The following is an 18,788-nucleotide window of genomic DNA, read 5'->3' as shown; positions in this document are numbered from 1 at the left end:
AGTAGACAAATTAATTGTAGGCCAATCCCAGGAACGACTTCACGAGCATCCCGGAGGGTCTATGGTGGGCTATCGTCACCATGACTACGGTGGGCTACGGGGACATGGTGCCTAGAACCTACGCGGGAATGTTAGTGGGTGCCTTGTGCGCTCTAGCCGGTGTCTTAACTATCGCCTTACCCGTTCCCGTCATCGTTTCCAACTTTACTCTTTTCTACTCGCACACTCAGGTCAGTGACCAATGCTTGTCTCTATTCCGTACCCATTCCACGACTGCCGTCGCTCTAGAACTTTATAAAGGGCATTGACGAGATGATCTTTTTGGCGCGTATCGATTGCCAGGCGAGAGAAAAGTTACCCAAGCAACGTAGGAGGGTGATGCCAGTGGAACAACCGAGAATACGAGGAGGAGCTGGAATAGCCGGTCCAGGAGGTGTAAGCAGATTAGGGGGACCAGTCGGAGGACCGGGTGCCGGACCCGGAATGCAACATCGGAGAATGAACGCCATCAAACATCCTCCGCCAGCGGTACTCAGAGACTACGCGGCCAAAACGGGTAAGTTGTGCACAAGAAACATATCTTTTCATTTGCATGCATCGCACCACAAGGTAATAATTTCTTCAGTGGTTCAGTTTAATGTGCGTAAGATTTTATCAGTCATATTGCTCGCCCTCGAGTGTTTATAAAATCTGAACAGCCCAAGGCGTGGCGAGGTCATTGTTTATACATTCCCTCCCCTCCACTGGGAACGAGTTCATTAGTTTCATTCTCCAATCTCTACTCTCACCACCGGGGAAAGCTGCGTCTTGGTCGTAGCTGAATTCTCTCTTCTTGGCTGAACTCGGTTTCGAAATTTTTACAAGTTTTAAGTCACAACTTTCAGAACTGGAGTCTGTGGCGAAATGTGGTTGTTCCCTTGTGAGGCCCTAATATTAGTTAGAGATTCCGGTTCAAGTTATTTTAAAAATGTACCAAATACCGTTATCAAAATACCCAAGACGTCATAAACAACGCAATTTAATTGGTAAACACACACCTCAGCGGATCAAACTAGGCTTTTTTATGGACCATTTCGAATCCAAGCTAAAACTTTTCGATAATCGTAAATCTGAATTTCAATCTCCTTAAAACTAGAATGTTGAGAGCAAAGGGTTACTATTTATAGAAAGAAAGAAAAAACTGAAAAAGTCAATTAGGTCCACGTGGAAAGAGGCGTAAATTAATCACTTTAAGAAAACTAATCCCTCGACGCAAAAAGTTTGAGAAAAATCGGCAAAATGAAATTCTCTAAATCCCAGAACAGTTTCTTCAACCCAAGTTTATCCAGAGACTAGTAATCAGATGGACTAATGATTTTTGTTTTTTTCAAATGCAATGCCATCTCTGAGCAATAATTTTTATCGCGCTGTCAAGTTCAGTTTTGTTTAAGGGCCTGCTGGAGCCCTTATAGAGGAAGGGATGGTATCCAGTTCATAAAACAAATATAGTTTGTAATAAATTTTTAAAATAATAATAATAACTTTAATACGAAATAAAAGGTCAAAACGCGAACAAAAGTCGCTTAAAGATGAGTTTCGCGTCTTACAGACGCATCATATGGCTTGAATTTTGGGGAAGATTTTATTTTTGAATATTTGTATCGTATATATATACCCTTGCTGCGTTAAGTATAGTTCTTTACTCCGAAGGTCACCAATGAAAGTTCTCGGCCTGCCGTCGCGATTAAGAGCTAATTTTCTTACGCATTTTTTTTTATGTTTAAAGATTCTCTTAGATTAAGTCTTATGTATTTGTCAAGCACGATTTAATTTTCTACGTTCGTAAAATCAATTTTATGGTTAGGGTTTTTTTTATAATATGACCTGCTAATGCTGACAAGTAACCTCTTTCTTAATTTTTACATCATACTTACCTTCGTTGATCCTGAATTTCAAATTGCGTTTGGTTTGACTTATGATTGTTTACATGGGCAAACATTATTTGATTTCAAAGTTTCAAAGTTTATTTGGCATAGTTTGTTTACAATACGTCTAATTAAAATATTTTCATGAAACCCTCTGTCTTTCGCTAAGGTTTTAATCATGTTTAACCTTGTTTTAAAATTGTCAGGTCACGTTATATTAATGTCACTCTATTAATTTTGGAGTGAAAATGAGTTAATTTTTTTCCGTAAGAGGGTGGTTGGATGCCAAATGGGGGAGGGGAAATTTGCTCAAACAAAAATTTTATATGGTATAAACTCATTCTAGTAAAGGTGAAGTTTACGTTTTCCCTGCAATGGACAATATTTTAAAAATATACGTGGTTTCTTTTTACCTCTGTCGCTATGACCCGCCTCTTCTTTCATACCCTACCGTCCCGGGAAGGGGGTCCGGGACTTTGACGCGCGCCCAGATTCCTGTTCTTCATTCCTACTTCTTAAATTACATCTATTCCTGATACCGTAAGCATATTTCAATTACAATTTATTCGAATATTTGAGCTCAAATAGTTCATACCGTTGCTGTCCATCTTAGTATTTGTCTCTGGCTTACCCAACAGCCCACGGAAGACTTTGAATATGACATCTACCATTTTCTCGCTTATTCAATCGGCTTTAGAAAAAAAAATCTAATAAAATATGAAAAAGAAGAATTGGCAGACCTAACTCTTCCTTCTTTCGCTCGGGTCTTCTATAGAAGTCAGAGTTGGTCGCCTCCCGTTTTCCTTCACATCCTCACCCTCTTTATCTTTCATCCCTTCGCATCTTTGAGACTTTACTACGGTCTTTTGGGAAGCGAGAATCAATGCCCGGAAGCGCCAGGGCTCGAAGTAAAGGGTAAGCCCCTTATGAATAGGAATGGAAGCAAAACAGGAGGTCCCATAGTGGATAAAACACCACATCCTCCTCCTCGCATAATCTGACGCCTCGCTTATTCAGTGAGAAAATCAGGTTATAATGCAATGATGAAATAAAAGCTATTTTTCAGGTAATGAAATTGTAACAACCATTGGTTTATCCAATTTCATTCAAATTTTAAAAGCATATTTTAAGAATTTTCTTAGATTTGTCTAGCTTGCTAATAACAAAAAATAAGCACTTTACCCAATAAAACGTCACAAAAACAACGCGTCATGTCATTGCAGGAAGAGTGGAAGTGTTCCTAAGGTGGGTTTTACACTCTTGTTCAAAGTTTCAAACACAGTTGACAAAACGACAGTGTTTCAGATTATGAACTTGTCTACCTAATCTGCCTCCATTTTGTTGAGTGATATTTAACAACAACGTGGTACGGGTAGAGATTACCGTCAGTAAATTACCGCTAATTTACCAAATACCGCGTAAAATACCAATTTATATCTTACAGTAAATTTAAAATGGTAATTTACCATTGTAATAAGCGTGTGAAAATATAAAATACCATAAATTTCGGTAATTTTTGTTATTTTAAACGATGATTTTTCGGTAATTTACCACGGCAATAAGCGTGTAAAAATATAAATACCATAAATGACGCAAATTTTTGTTATTTCAAATTTTTAATCGGTAATTTACTGCGGTAATAAGCCTGTGAAAATATAAAATACCATAAATTACAGTAATTTTTGTTCTTCTAAAATTTTAATCGGTAATTTAGCGGTAATTTTTCGGTAATTTACTGCGGTAATAAGCCTGTGAAAATATAAAATACCATAAATTACAGTAATTTTTGTTATTCCAAAATTTTAATCGGTAATTTACCGATAACTTTTCGGTAATTATAAGCCTGTGAAAATATAAAATACCATAAATTACAGTAATTATTGTTATTTCAAAATTTTATTCGGTAATTTGGCGGTCATTTTTCGGTAAAAGTTTTTAAAAATTACGATCATTTTACATCTCTAGGTACGGGGTTATTTAGGGTAATGTAGGGAAATGTTTTGTTAGAATTTTATCATTCCGAAAATTTTCATCAATGTAATGAAGTTGATCAAATTATTTTTGAACTTGAATTAGAAAAGTAAATTTAAGTGGAACTGAGAACCGATTCGGCCATAATGTAACACATTTAAGCAATTAAAATGCAATCTGGTTTCACCGTAGTTATGGGTATTTTAAAATGCATCAACACATGAAGTACATTTATGTGCAAAAGAGTTTGACTGCGCCGGCTCCCACGTTATCGAAAATATAAGATTATTTCCACAATAAGGTTGAATAAGAATTGTATAGCAGAAAAGCAAAGCTAGGAGTCTCAAATTACTCCAGAGCTGTATTTCAACTTTCTTAGGACCACTTCATTAAGAAAAGTTAGATTTAAAAACCCAATATTACATCCTTAGCCAAATTAGTTCAATGAAGAGTAAACACAGACTTTTTGCGTTCATTTTTGGTGCTATTGTTATTTAATAGACTTTTTTCATGAAAAAGACAGACACTTATTGGAAATATATTAGTCCTTTGTAAAAGTGAATGGATGCCAATATAAAGAAAGTAAAAATAGGGACGAAGAAAATAGTCGTACTGTACCCCTAGAGCGTTAATTCTAATAAACGAAAGTTCTCCAGACACTCATTGTTAAAGAAATGCATTCGAAATTGACAGAATCTTAAAGAAAAAATCGAGAAAAGCAATTGAAGGGATAGGCTTCTAGCTCTTAGGAAGTTTAATGGCTTCGGAAACTGATAAAAAAGTAAATAATTGAGACACGCGCGCAAATGTAGATGCTTATTTTTGGAAGAAGAGGCAGATTATATTGGTGTCGATTTTAAGTCGAATTAACTCTTCGTTCGCCAACAATTGCGTTACCAAACAATGCGAATCGAAGAAACTTAACGAGCCTAGCATTAGAGTCTATTTTTGATGTCAGCAGGGATAGATGTAATTTTAGAAGCAGGAATGGAGAACAGAATAATGTGGGTGCGCATCTAAGTCCCGGACCCCCTTCCCCGGGATGGAGGGAAGGTATGAAAGAAGAGGCGGGTCATAGCGACAGAGGTAAAAAGGAATTACGTATTTTTCGCCGTCCCCGTCAGCAACGTCATCAAAACGTAGTTTAAGTGAGCCAATAAGATAATTTAAACTTTTCGATACGTGTTGGAGGGAGGGGCTTTATACTGGGCTATGAGTCGGACTGAAGTGAATACTAACCGTTTTCAATTCCTGCTTCTAAAATTACATCTATCCCTGATGCCAGTATATGGATATATTTCCTATATAAAATCGTGATTATTTGGGTATTTCAATATCGAAAGCCTCTTTCTAGCGAAGATTTGCTAGTAATATTAATGTGTGATAATTAGTCTGAATACAGGAATAATTACTAGGAGGTAACGCTACTGGAAGCAAACCTGCTTTAATATTAGCAAAAATAAATAAAAAACTAAAAGTGTGTAACCTCCTATTTCTTTTAGCCTTCGTCAGTGAAAGTTAGAGAGAGAATAGCCAATAATATATCTTTTCAGCAAGGTAATATTTCCCAAAAATGGCGTCTGCTCGAAGATTTACGGGAAGAGATTAGTGTTATTAAGACGTTTCGCGGTCAATAACTACAGGACTAACTTCATTAAAGATATAGAATTTATTACTGCAACAGCTAAAATCCAGAATGCAACCGTTAGGGTCAAAACATTTGAAAAACTAAAGTCCACGTTCTTTATATTCTCGAGAAATACCATCGCGCGCGCATATAAAACTAACGGTTAATTCTGCGCGTGATAGTAGCCAACACTCGGCTATCCTACAATTTTAACCTCCTGGATAATTTACAGTTTTCGAAAAGTTGTTAACAAATTAAAATTCTCTTAATACACTAAACAAAATTTAAAAGTGAAATTTGCAAGCGGTCTGGCATCCTTTTTGTCGATGCGATCGTCGTAGAATAGGCTTTTCCTTATCCGTTTCGGTGGTCGTGATGGATGTAGATGGTTCGTCATTTATTGTATTAACGGGCGAAGTACAGTAATCATCTTCATTCGCAGATGAATCTCCCTCGCTGTCTTCCGGTATAATGTACCGTTTTAATTTATCGGCTGAAGTTACATTTCTGTAAGCTTTTTGTGTTCGTTGAATTTCTGGCAAGTCTTCAATAAGGTAACGATCGTAGTTCAATTTCTTTGTCACGACGTAAGGTCCTCTATACTTTGGACAGGTTTTCCGGGGGTCTCCAGTTGACGTTGGATCCTTTTTCACCAAAACCATATCCCCAGGTTCAAAGTTGGGAGCCTCTGCTCGCTTAACATTGTAGCGCAGTCTTTGTTTCTGTTGATCGACTCTAATTTTTCGTATGGCTTCGGTGCGTTTCGCCATAATTTCGGTGTTGAATGTTTCTCGTACGGCTGGTGTAACAATGTCGCCTGCGGGGCTGTTCGATTGATAATTGAAGAGAAGCGAAAATGGTGTTGATTCGGTCGCTTTATGAACAGTATTGTTAATGCCCCATTGAACGTAGATCAGATGTTGATCCCAGTCTTTTTCGTCATTTCGCTGGCAAAGACTAGCGATAGCTGGTGTGATGGTTCTGTTGAAGCGCTCGACTTGACCATTACCTCTTGGGGTAGCTGTAGCATTCTTAATGTGAATGATGTTAGCCGATTTGCATACGTTTTCGAAGGTTCGGCCGGTGTATGATGTTCCCTGGTCGGTGATAACACGCGTCGGAGCTCCAAAAATTCCAATTATTTCTTCCAAAAATTTGGATGCGGGAGTCATTCCAGCGTCACGTACAGCACGAAGTAACGTAAACTTTGTAAAACCGTCTACCACAACAATGAGATACGAGTTTCCTCTTACGCTTTTAATGAAAGGGCCCAAATGGTCCATGTGTATTGTGTGGAACGGTATACAGACTTTGTCAATAGAATGAAGCAGTCCTGGTATTTTCCCACCGGGCTGTTTCCTATACAGACATTCGAGACACGACGAGATGTATCTTCGAATGTATCGTCTCATTCTTGGAAACCAGTAATCTTCGGCTACCTTAGCGCAAGTTTTGTCTACGGCGAAATGTCCCATGTTATCATGGCATTTTCTGACAATTTGCCAACGTACTCGAGCAGGTACGACCCACGTCAATTTTGTTTCTTTCGTTTTCGGATTGACTATTCGTTTAAATATTCGACCTTCCACGGCAACAAATTCTTTGCGCACGCGTTCATCGTCTTTTGTGATATTTGTTTTCTTCGTCAATTGTTCTTTGATTGTTCTAATCTTGGGATCTTGAAGTTGGGCGGTTATAAGCCAATCTTCAAATGATAGTTCAGTGTGGAAAATTTCAAGTCCATTCGCTGCTTCAGTTTCTTCAGCTTCTTCCAATGGTGCTCGACTTAGAGCATCCACATGAGCCATTCTCAGCCCCGGACGGTGTTCAAATTCAGGAGTGAAATCTTGTATCTTGAGCCACCATCTGCCGATGCGCGGAACTAAGTTTTTCTTCGATAAAGCATTGCGCATCGAATTGCAGTCCGTGACGATTTTGAATGATTTTCCAAGTAGGTACGGACGAAATTTTTCAAGTGACCATACTACAGCGAGTGTTTCCAATTCATAAGAGTGGTACTTGCGTTCTTCGGCAGTTGTTGCTCGGCTTGCGTAGTGAATAGGGTGAAGTTTCCCATCTAGTCCGTTCTGAAGAAGTACGCTTCCTAACCCATTTTGGCAAGCATCCGTGTGGAGTTCAATTTTTCCGTTGTGATTGTACAATCCAAGTACTGGTCTTTCGACTAATTCGGTTTTTAAGTTTTTGAATGCGTTTTCTTGATCTTCTCCCCATATCCAGGTCGTATTCTTTCGGAGAAGGGACGATAGGGGTGCAGCTTTCAATGCAAATCCTTTTATAAATCTTCGAAAATAACTCGCGAGCCCAAGGAATCTTCTCAATTCGTGTTCATTCGTAGGCTTCGGGAAATGCTCTACACAAGCAATTTTTCGTGAGCCTGGTCGCAACCCTTCTTCGGTTATCTCGTATCCAAGGTAATCAATTTCACTTTGCAGAAAGGAACATTTCTTCAAATTCAATGTTAGATTTGCGTTTCGTAGAACTTCAAATATTTGTTGTAAGTGTTCGAGCCCACTACGAACTGTCTGTGAAGGAATTAGAATGTCATCCATATACGCCAACGCAATGGTGTATCGCAAGGGACCCAATACGTGATGAATTAATCGTTGAAAAACGGATGGTGCGTTAGTTAGCCCAAAAGGCATAGCTAAAAATTCATAATGTCCGTCGGGTGTTACGAATGCTGTCTTTTCTTGCGAATCCTTATGTACGGGAATTTGGTAATATCCAGATGCCATATCCAGACTGGTAAAGTATTTATTTCCATGTAATCGTTCCAGTTGATCGTCAATGAGTGGTAAAGGAAACGAGTCCTTTTTCGTCAGTTTATTCAAAGCACGATAATCTATGCAGATTCGTTCTTCGCCGTTTTTCTTTTTGACGATCAAAATTGGACTAGCGTAAGGTGAGTTTGAATCTACGATGATTCCGGCATCTTTTAATTCAGAAATTTTCACTCGCACCCTTTCACGTTCGGAATGTGATAATCGATACGGGCGATAAGTTATCGGTTGTGATGATTCTAATTCGATTTTCATTGTCGCAAGATCGGTACGACCCAGTTCCAAAAGATTGTCGGCGAATACATTTCGATATTCGTTGATCATAAACATAAGTTGTTCGGCTTCCAGTGCTGATACTTTCGGTCCTATGTTTACATTTTCAATGGTAATTGGTTTACGGTTGGATGTGATGACTTCGGTTGTTAGGATATCGGTAATTGATTCGGTTTGCTCTCCTAGGAGGCAACATAGTTCGGCTCTGGTCATCTTTTGGTTCGGTTTGATGACAAGATCTTTTTCGGATATGTTGACAATGGGTAATACTGTATTGCCGTTTCCATCAACGGAAATGATACTTCTAGGAATACAGTGTTCATTTCCTGTATGATCGCGTAACTGAGCTTCAACTAATACATCTTGATTACGGTAAGATGTTTTGTCGGTGTACATTTCAATGAATCCAATGTAATTAGCTGGAATTACGGATGCTTCCTTGGCCCATAAATTTACTTTCTGTTTGGGTAGTTCCGGAATTTGGAGATTCATTAGGCATTCGTCCTCGCCTTCGTTTTCGTGAGTTTCCATGAAAAGTCTCACAGTGTTTTTACGGCGAACAATGGTGACATTTTCTTGTTCGGTGAAAGGTTGTCCGATAATAACTGGAATTATCTGGGCATCGTCTGGTACAACATGCATTTGTACTACGGCTTTGGCTTCGTCAACTTGAATTTCGGCTGTGACTATTCCAACAGGCCTTGTGCTTCCTGCTCCATATCCTCCAATTATGCATCCTTCCGGCGGAGCTTCGTATTCCAATTGTAGCTCATCAGCGGTACTTTTCCGAAGAGCAACGCACTTGCTTCCGAGATCGAGATAAGCCTTAACGTCTTTTCCATTAATTACTGCGTTCTTAAAATATTTTGCGTTCTTGTCGGACTTATCCAACATATCATCTACGTGATGCAGAGCCTTTACGTTAGTATTTTTGTTTTGGCCACTGTTTTCACTAAACTGTTGTTTATTGCCGTCGGTGAATCGGTTTCGCTTAGACGGACGAGTACATTCCCTGGATATGTGTCCATAGTTGTTGCAGTTGAAACACCTGATTTCGCCTTGTTCGTTAAAGTAGGGATCTCTTTTCGTACGCCATTCCTTTTTCCCCGACGTTTTGGGCGATTCAACTTGCGGTAAATTCGTGCTTGGTTCTATTCCACGGCTTGTTTGACCTTCTTTTGTAGTAATGACTTTATTTTTGACAGTTGATGATCTTGATAAACGCAGACGTTCTTCTAGCATCTTGATACTCCGTAATAATTCGGGTGGCGTAGCATAGTCTCTATTACTGACTGCCATTATCAGTTGTTGGTCGTTCAACCCAGTGACAATGTATTCTACCATTGCTGCTTCCTGCATTCCACAGGCACGAGCCTTAGCAACTTTGTCATGGTAATATGATTCGATAGGTTCATTCAGTTGACGAGTTCGTTTTTCCATATCTCGATAGAGTTGTTGAGCTGACTGCACGGAGGGGAACCATTCCCGCAATTGTGCCTTCCACTCGTTCCACGTATAACGTATTGTTGACAATCCTTCATACCAGGTTCTGGCTGTGCCCTGAAGCTTCGGTAGAGCATGGTGTACGATGACTTGATCGGACCATTGATAAGTGAGTGCTACGTCGTCTACTTTGGTAATCCACATATCAATCGTTTGATGGGGTACAGCTACGGGGTCGAATATCGGAATAAGCTTTCCGGCATCTCCCCAATGATGATGTTCGGCTTGATTCGGTTGATTTGGTACGGGATTTCCTTGCGGAATAGCCAATACAGCGGTCATAGCTTGTTGCATCGCTGCAGCCATAGCTTCTTTCATGGTTTTCCCAAAATCGCTTAGTAAAACGTCTCCCATTACTTGACTATCTCCGTTGTTTGATTCGTGGTCACTGTCCGACATGTTTGGATAGTTTTCAGCAACAGCTTCGTCAAAATTCAGATGTATACGCCTCAATTCGCGGTTCAGATTTCGGAGTGGCTCACTTAATAATTCTTTCGGTTGACTTTGATTCGGTCGGCTTCTTCGAGGAGTATCCGAAGTCTGTTGTTTTTCCCTTTCGAGTCTTTCTTTGGTTTTACGTTTCGTACTGTCCCGAAGATTATATCTTTCCATTCGGCGTTTGCATGATGTTCAGCGTTGATAAATTATCCCACTTCTGATATGTTATTAAGACGTTTCGCGGTCAATAACTACAGGACTAACTTCATTAAAGATATAGAATTTATTACTGCAACAGCTAAAATCCAGAATGCAACCGTTAGGGTCAAAACATTTGAAAAACTAAAGTCCACGTTCTTTATATTCTCGAGAAATACCATCGCGCGCGCATATAAAACTAACGGTTAATTCTGCGCGTGATAGTAGCCAACATTAGAAAACTAATATCTTTCCGCACTAGCGGAATTACGTAATTGCATTGTTTGCTCATGATCGGAAATCGACTATTGAGCAAACTGAATTAGACTAACCCTAACAGCAGTCTGCAAAATTACAATGCCCCGGTTGCAAAACAAGGTGAAGTAGATTACCTTGTTGTCAAAAAATAAAAGATAATTATTGTCGAATAGGCCTTTTTAAAAGCTCTAGCTCTTTTAGGGGCAAATAATGCGCAAAAGGCGCAGTTTACACAATGCAATTTCTCTCAGGCTGATGAATTTGATTAAAAGATGTTTTCTTTGGGTATTTTCGCATTAGAAACTAATCGTGGTGTTACTTGTGAGCTCGCGGAAAACACCCAAGAAGACGCGCAACAACATGATTAGGTTTCGTTCCGGTAAAGAGGCATGGGGGATAAAATTCATTTTTCAAAACTCATTTCATCCCCCCATAGTCCCCGTAACTCCGAGTCCAAGCCTCAGTCAAACACAATGTTTATTTAATTTTGATATAGGCAGAAGGGTATAATAGAAGAAGGATGACACTCTGTATCCTCTTAATACTTTAGTTATGTGACGTCATTCTTCCCAGGCTTACCCTTTTTGCTTGCTTTCCATCTCATCAAACTTCAGGTGGGAATCGCACCGTGAGGTGAATTCTATAACTGCTTCCTCATCAATAATCCACAAACCTTGATTTAGTGATCGTACGGGGTGAGATTTTTGTCGGGTCGGGTTGCGAAAAAAACCCGGAAAATCGGGTCGGGTCGGGGTTTTCCTTTTTAATAATATAAATGTAATTAACATATTCTAAAAAATTATACATAGTAACTATGTACTATGTAATGCAAGGAATTTATTTTCTGTAATTTAGTTCCAAGTTATCACTGCTTTAGTGAATCCAATAGTAGGCTAATCTGCCATATCATTGCTTTAGTGAATCCAATAGTAGGTGAATCTGCCATAACATTGCTATCTGATAGAACGTCGTGGGAGGGATTGGGGTAACTAATTGTCCCAGAACAGGCGCAACTTCCATCTGTGAAGTTTCCAAATTGTCTTTGTCCTATGTCTTTGGTAGTGGCTGAAAGGGGTTTCTGGTACTCGTGAAACTCTTCTACCACTTTTTCAATTTCGAAATCAATTGCTCGCAACTTAACACACAATTAATACATTGGCGTTTGACGGACGACCATGAAATTGCCGACATATATCAGTTTTCTACTGGCTTTCGAAGCCTCGAGACAGATTTGAGTTCCTATCTACTGTATCACAAAGCGCGACCGTCAATAATAGCCTAGCCTCTACTTCGGGTCCACCCCGATTTTTTTTAAACCCGACTTCAAAATTGATTGGCCGGGTCGGGTCGGGTTGGAAAAAACCGGGGATCCCCGACTTCCCGGGTCGGGTTCGGGTTCCCCGCACGATCACTACCTTGATTGTCTTGACATGAGACGAAAATCCACAAGCTCGCCTTGAAAATAATTAAGCGCTATAATAGAGTAATGATGAGGGAACTATTTATCGCGTATGAGATTCGGTTTAGTAACATTGCTCCAAATGTTCTGATGTTCGAAAGAATCATGTTGCAACTATCCCGCTTTGTGGTACACTTTTCTCCAAGAGAATTGTTATATACCTCTGTTATAGGCAGGGTTCGAATTAAAAATAACAGAGTCCAAAAAAATCCGCGGATTTTATTGGGTTTTACCCACCATAAAATCCCACTTAATAAAACCCATCACTAAGATCTTCAACTATGATGAATTTGAATGCTAGAATATTTTCATTTTAAAGATATTTGTTGTTTCAACTTCAAAAGTACCATTTAATATTATTTCTAATATTTTATGAAACATTTCAAGACTTTTTATTAAGCGGTTACTTTTGAATGACAATTTCTACCATGCACGCAGCTGATAAAGATAAAAATCCCAAAAAAAGCCAAGTACCCAATAAAACCCTGTGGGCTGGGGGGGGGGGGTTTGAACTCTGGATATAGGGTACTTCATATCAGCAATTTTAAAGGAACCACTTTTTGCTGTTTTTGGGAAGAGCGTTTTAGTGAAACTGCTGCTATGTAACACATTTTACAATCGAATTCCTTATGATGGGTATTATTATGGACATGCATGCTTAACAAGTATTACCAAGCTTAAATTATTTCGTCACACTTTATGCTATGAACTGCACTTAAGGCGTTAACCATACAAATCCCCTAATATCAGGAGAGGATAATAGAAGAAGGATGACACTCTGTATCCTCTTAATACTTTAGTTATGTTACGTTATTCTTCCCAGGCTCACTCTTTTTGCTCGCTCATCAAACTTCAGATGGGCATCGCACCGTAAGGTGAATTCTATAACTCTTTGGCACTAAATCCCCAGCCATCAACCGACAAACCTTGATTGTCTTGACGTAGGACAAAAATCCACAAGTGCATGCGCCTTGGAAAATAGTTAAGCGCTAACAGAGTAATGATGAGGGAACTATTTATCGCGTATGAGATTCGGTTTAGTAACATTTCTCCAAATATTTCGATGTTGGGAAGAATGACGTTACACTTACCCCGCTTTGTGGTACACTTCTCTCGAAGTGAAGTATTATATACTTCTGCTAATATTTAATACTGCTAATAATAAAAAATACTTAATGTTTCAATTTTACTTTATATTGGTTTGAAAAGTGGTCGAATCAATTAAAGATATACTAATAATAACAGCTATATCACAAGTTGAACTTGAAAAGCGATTCTTTTCACCATCATGGGCAAACAAAGAGTTTAAACTACTTTTTAAAATGCAAAAGTATATACAATTTCTGTTGAATTGCCAGACTAAAGCGTAGCACAAAGCGCTATTAAAATTACTTAAGTATCCATTTAACGTTCCGCTTTGATTGCACTTCTTACATAATCAATCTTAGTCAGGCAATAGAATCATTAGACGGTGTAAAAGTTAATTTCTACGGCTGTTAAAAATAAATGACAGATCTAGCTAGGATTTATGGGGTGTCTGTATGGTGTCAGGTTACGCAAAATTACTCCTTACGAGTTTCAACCGAAAAGCGAGGAGCTCCAACACCAGCAAACTTTTGAATTAAACTCATCTCTCAAGGCTCGGGAAAAAAGATTTGAAAATTCCTCACTCCAATTAGAGATAAAGTGCCGTTCAACTCGTTAATAAACTAGCTCTCTTGTATAGCTAAACGAAAAACTCCAGCGTATGAGAGAAGGCACTCTTCAACAAGGTTGTTTGACACCCTGGTTAGAACTGAAACGGACAAGCTAAGATAAGCTGGGCTAAAAATTCGACGTTATTCAGAAAAGTTCGTTTAAAACATAAAATAAAATTTATCGACATTGATAAAAAATAGGTATAGAAACTTTATGAAGCGTGAAAGAGTTTGAATTTGGTTAATACAGAACCTTTGACTCAACTAGATGGGTCAAAACATTAAACGTTCTGTAACCCAATCGCCAATAACCTTGCGCTCCCTTATTTTCCTCTCAATTAACAGATTATCCCTGGGCAATTTTTCCTTCTTTGCCAAATATGCTTATCTTGGAGTTTTTCGATGATCTATCAGCTTTTCATCCAAATTTATTACGCCAATATTAACCTGAAAAGCAACGCCTTTTTTAAAAAAAGTAATTTTTGTGGTGAGGAGAAAGTAGATGGTGAATTAAGAGGAGAAAAGGAGGAAGTTTTCTCCCTGCATCTTTTCATATCGTTACAGAAGCGCTTTCCCAAATATACGAGTGATGGAAGAGTGAAAGTTTGTTCTAAATATAAGACCCTAGATTTTCATCTCGCGGGAGGGGCGATCTAGACTCATCTCGCATGAAGCAGGTGGTGCGTAATCCAAAGAGAGGCAATAGATATCGGAAACATATATGTTCCTGCATAGCGGCCTATGGTTACCGTATATATTTCTGGCATTAGTAAAGTAGCTTTAGGCTACTAAACATGAAAATTCTGGCTTATGTCATAAATTTCGCTTCAAAATTAAATTTGTAACCTTAAAAATCCAACAAATATTACAGAGAAATCACCATATTATTTTCCTCAAAGTCTCATTTCTTGCCAGTCGGAATAATAGCTTACCTAACTTGGGAACGACCTTTGCTGCAAAATGTGAAGAGATCTAAATGAAAAATAAACTGAACTATTAGATAAACGTAACTAGTTCAGTTTAAAGTGATATTTGTAGATACAACAACAAACTAGAACTAAATATCGCAATTATGAGTAGAAAATCTTAAAAGTAAAATTTTTTGAACTCTTTATTCAATTTAATGATTTAATGGCTTATGTTATAGAGCAAATTAGGTTCTTTTTATGCAGAGCTTTTATACAGTCTACATTTTAAGGGCTGTTACCCACATGTATACTATACTATAGCCATGTTGACACTTACATGAGAAACCGGTTCGGAGCGATTCAAAACGCTTCCAAAGTTAATTGTGAACAAAACTGATACTCGAGAAGCTAATGACAAAGTTTCTTAAAGTCGCTTCACGAACAACTTAAAAGAAAAAGGATTTGACTAGTGTCTAGTTTTCGTTGTCTAGGATGGGACTAGTTATCAGGGTCTTAGCAGAAGGCACCAACGGAAGCAGAAGCAGACGGTACTGACGGAAGCGTCTTAAAATATGAACCGAGACTATGTGAATTGTTTCGAACAGGTTTCACAACTAGTTAGGGGATCTCAACCGACTCTAGTGCAAGTGTGAACGTTGCTTTAATTATACAAAAGCGAGATTTGCTTTGAAGTCCTTAAAAGCTGTTTTTATGCATAAACCCTGTAGAATCAAGGACTGTCTGTTAAACAAACAAAGAGCCAGAAAGAACGGGATTTCCTTAATATATACTTTACTTTAGAATGGATATATTCATAGTATCTATGGTAGAAAGATCGTTCCCCTTGCGTCTATATATTAGACACGCGCTAATAAATGACAGGGCTACTATTCATAGCGAAATTTCTTTGGAAACACATCTAAAAGCATTTGGAGAGAAATGCATTCGTAACGCGTCAGGCTTTTCATATTTTTTTAGATGTTTTTTATTTATCAAAAAAAAAAATATAGCGTAAGAGCGGTAGCGACACTTGGGTAAATAAATTTTATAAAGGTGTATGCCGGTTTGTAGCTGCAGATTCTTTGATAAAATGCATTATTTTTGATTACCGTCTAAAAAATAAATATTTTGAGTAATTAAGCAAACCCACGTATACATTTTATACCACGAGGCTAGATCGCCTGTGCTTTTAAAAGGTTTTACTGAATGCATGTTTTTGTAAGCAGAAAAAAGACAAGTGTTGTCTGTGTATTAAAAATATATATTGAAAAAGAGAAGAAATTTCCACGTTACAAAACGGGGGCCCAGCCGGGATCATTTTGTAAACATGTGGTTCTTCAGGTGATAGGTCACAACGGGACAATTCTCATCAATGACATGTTTGCCTCATTGATAAAAGATCCTTCATGAATAATCCCTTAATCATCCTTAATTACGGTTAATAAGAGGAGTTAATAGTGAAAAACAAAACCAATATTTTGGAATTTATGGTTTTATGTTTAGAAAGACATTGGAAATGTCCTTGGCCATTGTCAACGCGATAGACGTAGCTTCTTCAATACAAAGAGTAAAGATAAATGTCAGAGGCAAAATCATCGAAGACATCGGTGGGTAGCTAAGAGACTGGAATCCTATCAGCCAGTCTCCGATACGTCGTTTAAGTATAAGGCAGGAGTAGGCAAACCTACATATATCTCTAAACGTTTCTTTGCGTAATATAATTTTGATTTGTGAAATTGCAAGATTATACATCAGCAGACCAACCAATTTCGTACCGTAAATATTTTTAGGCAGGCTTTTTAGCCTCTGTATTAGTACTTTGTCCATTTTCCCCTTGACTGTCGTTTTGTAATGCATGCTGGTAAAAGAGGTAGGTGTTATCATGAGTTAATAATATGTTAGCTCCCTATAAGTTACTCAGGCAATACATTTTTATACTCCAGCGTTTTCTCCCGCACCGCCGGCTTCCCAATTATATGCGACGCTCTGCGGCCGCCACGTGAACGAAAATCTTATTTACTCTTCTTTCCGGTTTTTCCCCGGAAGCGCGTATAGTGGAAGCTAGCCAATGATATCGGAGCTATTTAAGCAGCCGATTATTTCGCTCACTGAGTCACTAGCCTCGGTTAAGAAAACAGTTTAGAGATCAGTGGATTGGATTTAGCTCAGTTGTATAATTTTCTGGTTTCAATAGCAACTCTTATCTTTAGCATTCTTTATCAATATCGGCAAAATGCATTGAGTTCCTGCATTTTTTGTCTCACTACTGACACAAATGCCATAATTTAATGTTAAATTCTTAAAACAAAAACATTCACGACTAAAACACTCCCTTGGTGAAAAAGCAGCCGACGACTCGAGGTAGAGGTCTAGAGGAGCCGTACGAGCGGGATTTTTTTCGACAAGAGAGAGCGCAACATTCGGATTTTTTCCTTGCGCGGGCGAAATGAGAAGAAATCGCTGGATACATTACGCCTATGGAGCTTGAGTAACTTATAGGGAGCTAACATATTATTAACTCATAGTGTTATACATGTCCCAGTGGCAAACATGTCATAGAAAATAATTGACCCTTTTTGAGCTACGCTACCAATATATATCCACCACTACCAGCATCACACATTACCTCTCATAAGTAAACACCATTTACTCATTACCTATTTTCGGAATATTACGCAAAAGAAGTACAACAATATTTAAAATAATACAGATACGAAAAATGTAAAGCTGATTTTTTTGTCTTTTTAAAAAATACCTATGGCTATTGGGGTCTGTTAAAATCTATACAAATTTCTTGTTTTTAATAGAATGATCCATTAATTAGTTAAGCAAGCTCTCAAGTTATAACTGAACGTGCAACATCTATAGGTTTTAAATTTTGTTGGAGGGTGGGATTTTAGTAGGGTTTGAATTAAAAAAACCCAGCCCAAAAAAACCGCGCGGGTTGTATTGGGTTTTACCCACCACTAAAAATCCACTTAATAAAGCCCATCACTAAGATCTTCAATTATGATGAATTTGAATGCTAGAATTATTTCATTTTAAAGATATTTGTTGTTTCAACATCAGAACTACCATTTAATATTATTTATTATTCTTTATGAAACATGTTAAGACTGTTTTATTAAGCAGTTACTTTTGAATGACAATTTCTACCATGCACGCAGCTGCTAAAGATAAAAAACCCAAGTACCCAATAAAACCCAGAAAAACTCAATAAAACCCGGTGGGCTTGGCTTTAAAAAAACCCGTGTTCTTTTGAACCCTAAAATTTTTGTATGACGTATACGGGACTTACGAGGTTACCGCCCCCTTTTCGGAGAGTTGTTCTGCCAAGGCTACAGAGCGCGTTCGACGACAGGCAATGTCAGCCACTAACTAAAGGCCGCCGACAGGTTATGGCAGCGCCCACAGAAAATATCTCGTAAATCCCGTATAGATATAGCAAGTTAGTAAGCTTTGGCGCGAAGTGAAGCGTTGCTCATTCAACTTTGTTAGTAAGATTTGCCTTTCAATCAGTAAAAGCTGAGAAATAGCACACTTCCCCTGGTTCAATACCAGTTTATTAATTGCTTCGCCAGTTTTTAAATTAAAGAAGTGGGGGTTACTGGTCCTTGGGACCAGTTAATTATTTTGAGCGTAAGGACTAGTTTAAAAATTAAACTTATTTCTCAGACTGATATCAATATGATAATGGCGGCGTGGTGCTTGCTAAAGAATTGCTGATTGGTGATGTTTGTATTAACTTAAA

At 38.3% G+C, this 18,788-nt stretch overlaps 2 protein-coding genes across 8 annotated transcripts in view; both read left to right on the top strand.

Annotated features, from left to right (window-relative positions):
- Positions 1 to 18,788, top strand: part of LOC149610608 (potassium voltage-gated channel protein Shaw-like) — a 519,915-nt gene that overhangs the window by 43,379 nt on the left and 457,748 nt on the right.
- Positions 1 to 18,788, top strand: part of LOC149610624 (potassium voltage-gated channel protein Shaw-like) — a 227,563-nt gene that overhangs the window by 181,584 nt on the left and 27,191 nt on the right. For all 8 annotated transcript variants that reach the window (XM_089859341.1, XM_089859339.1, XM_089859337.1 and 5 more), the window contains 2 exons: positions 21 to 230; positions 343 to 556. In XM_089859341.1, coding sequence (XP_089715467.1) covers positions 21 to 230; positions 343 to 556 — 424 coding nt within the window. The remainder of the gene's footprint in view (positions 1 to 20; positions 231 to 342; positions 557 to 18,788) is intronic.

This window comes from Phalangium opilio, unplaced genomic scaffold (assembly GCF_054372755.1).
Source record: "Phalangium opilio isolate 3A_F unplaced genomic scaffold, DU_Popi_V2 ptg000329l_1, whole genome shotgun sequence".
Classification (NCBI taxonomy): Eukaryota; Metazoa; Arthropoda; class Arachnida; order Opiliones; family Phalangiidae; genus Phalangium; species Phalangium opilio.
The sequence above is the reverse complement of the archived record's forward strand: the minus strand, read 5'-3'. Positions and strand labels throughout refer to the sequence as shown.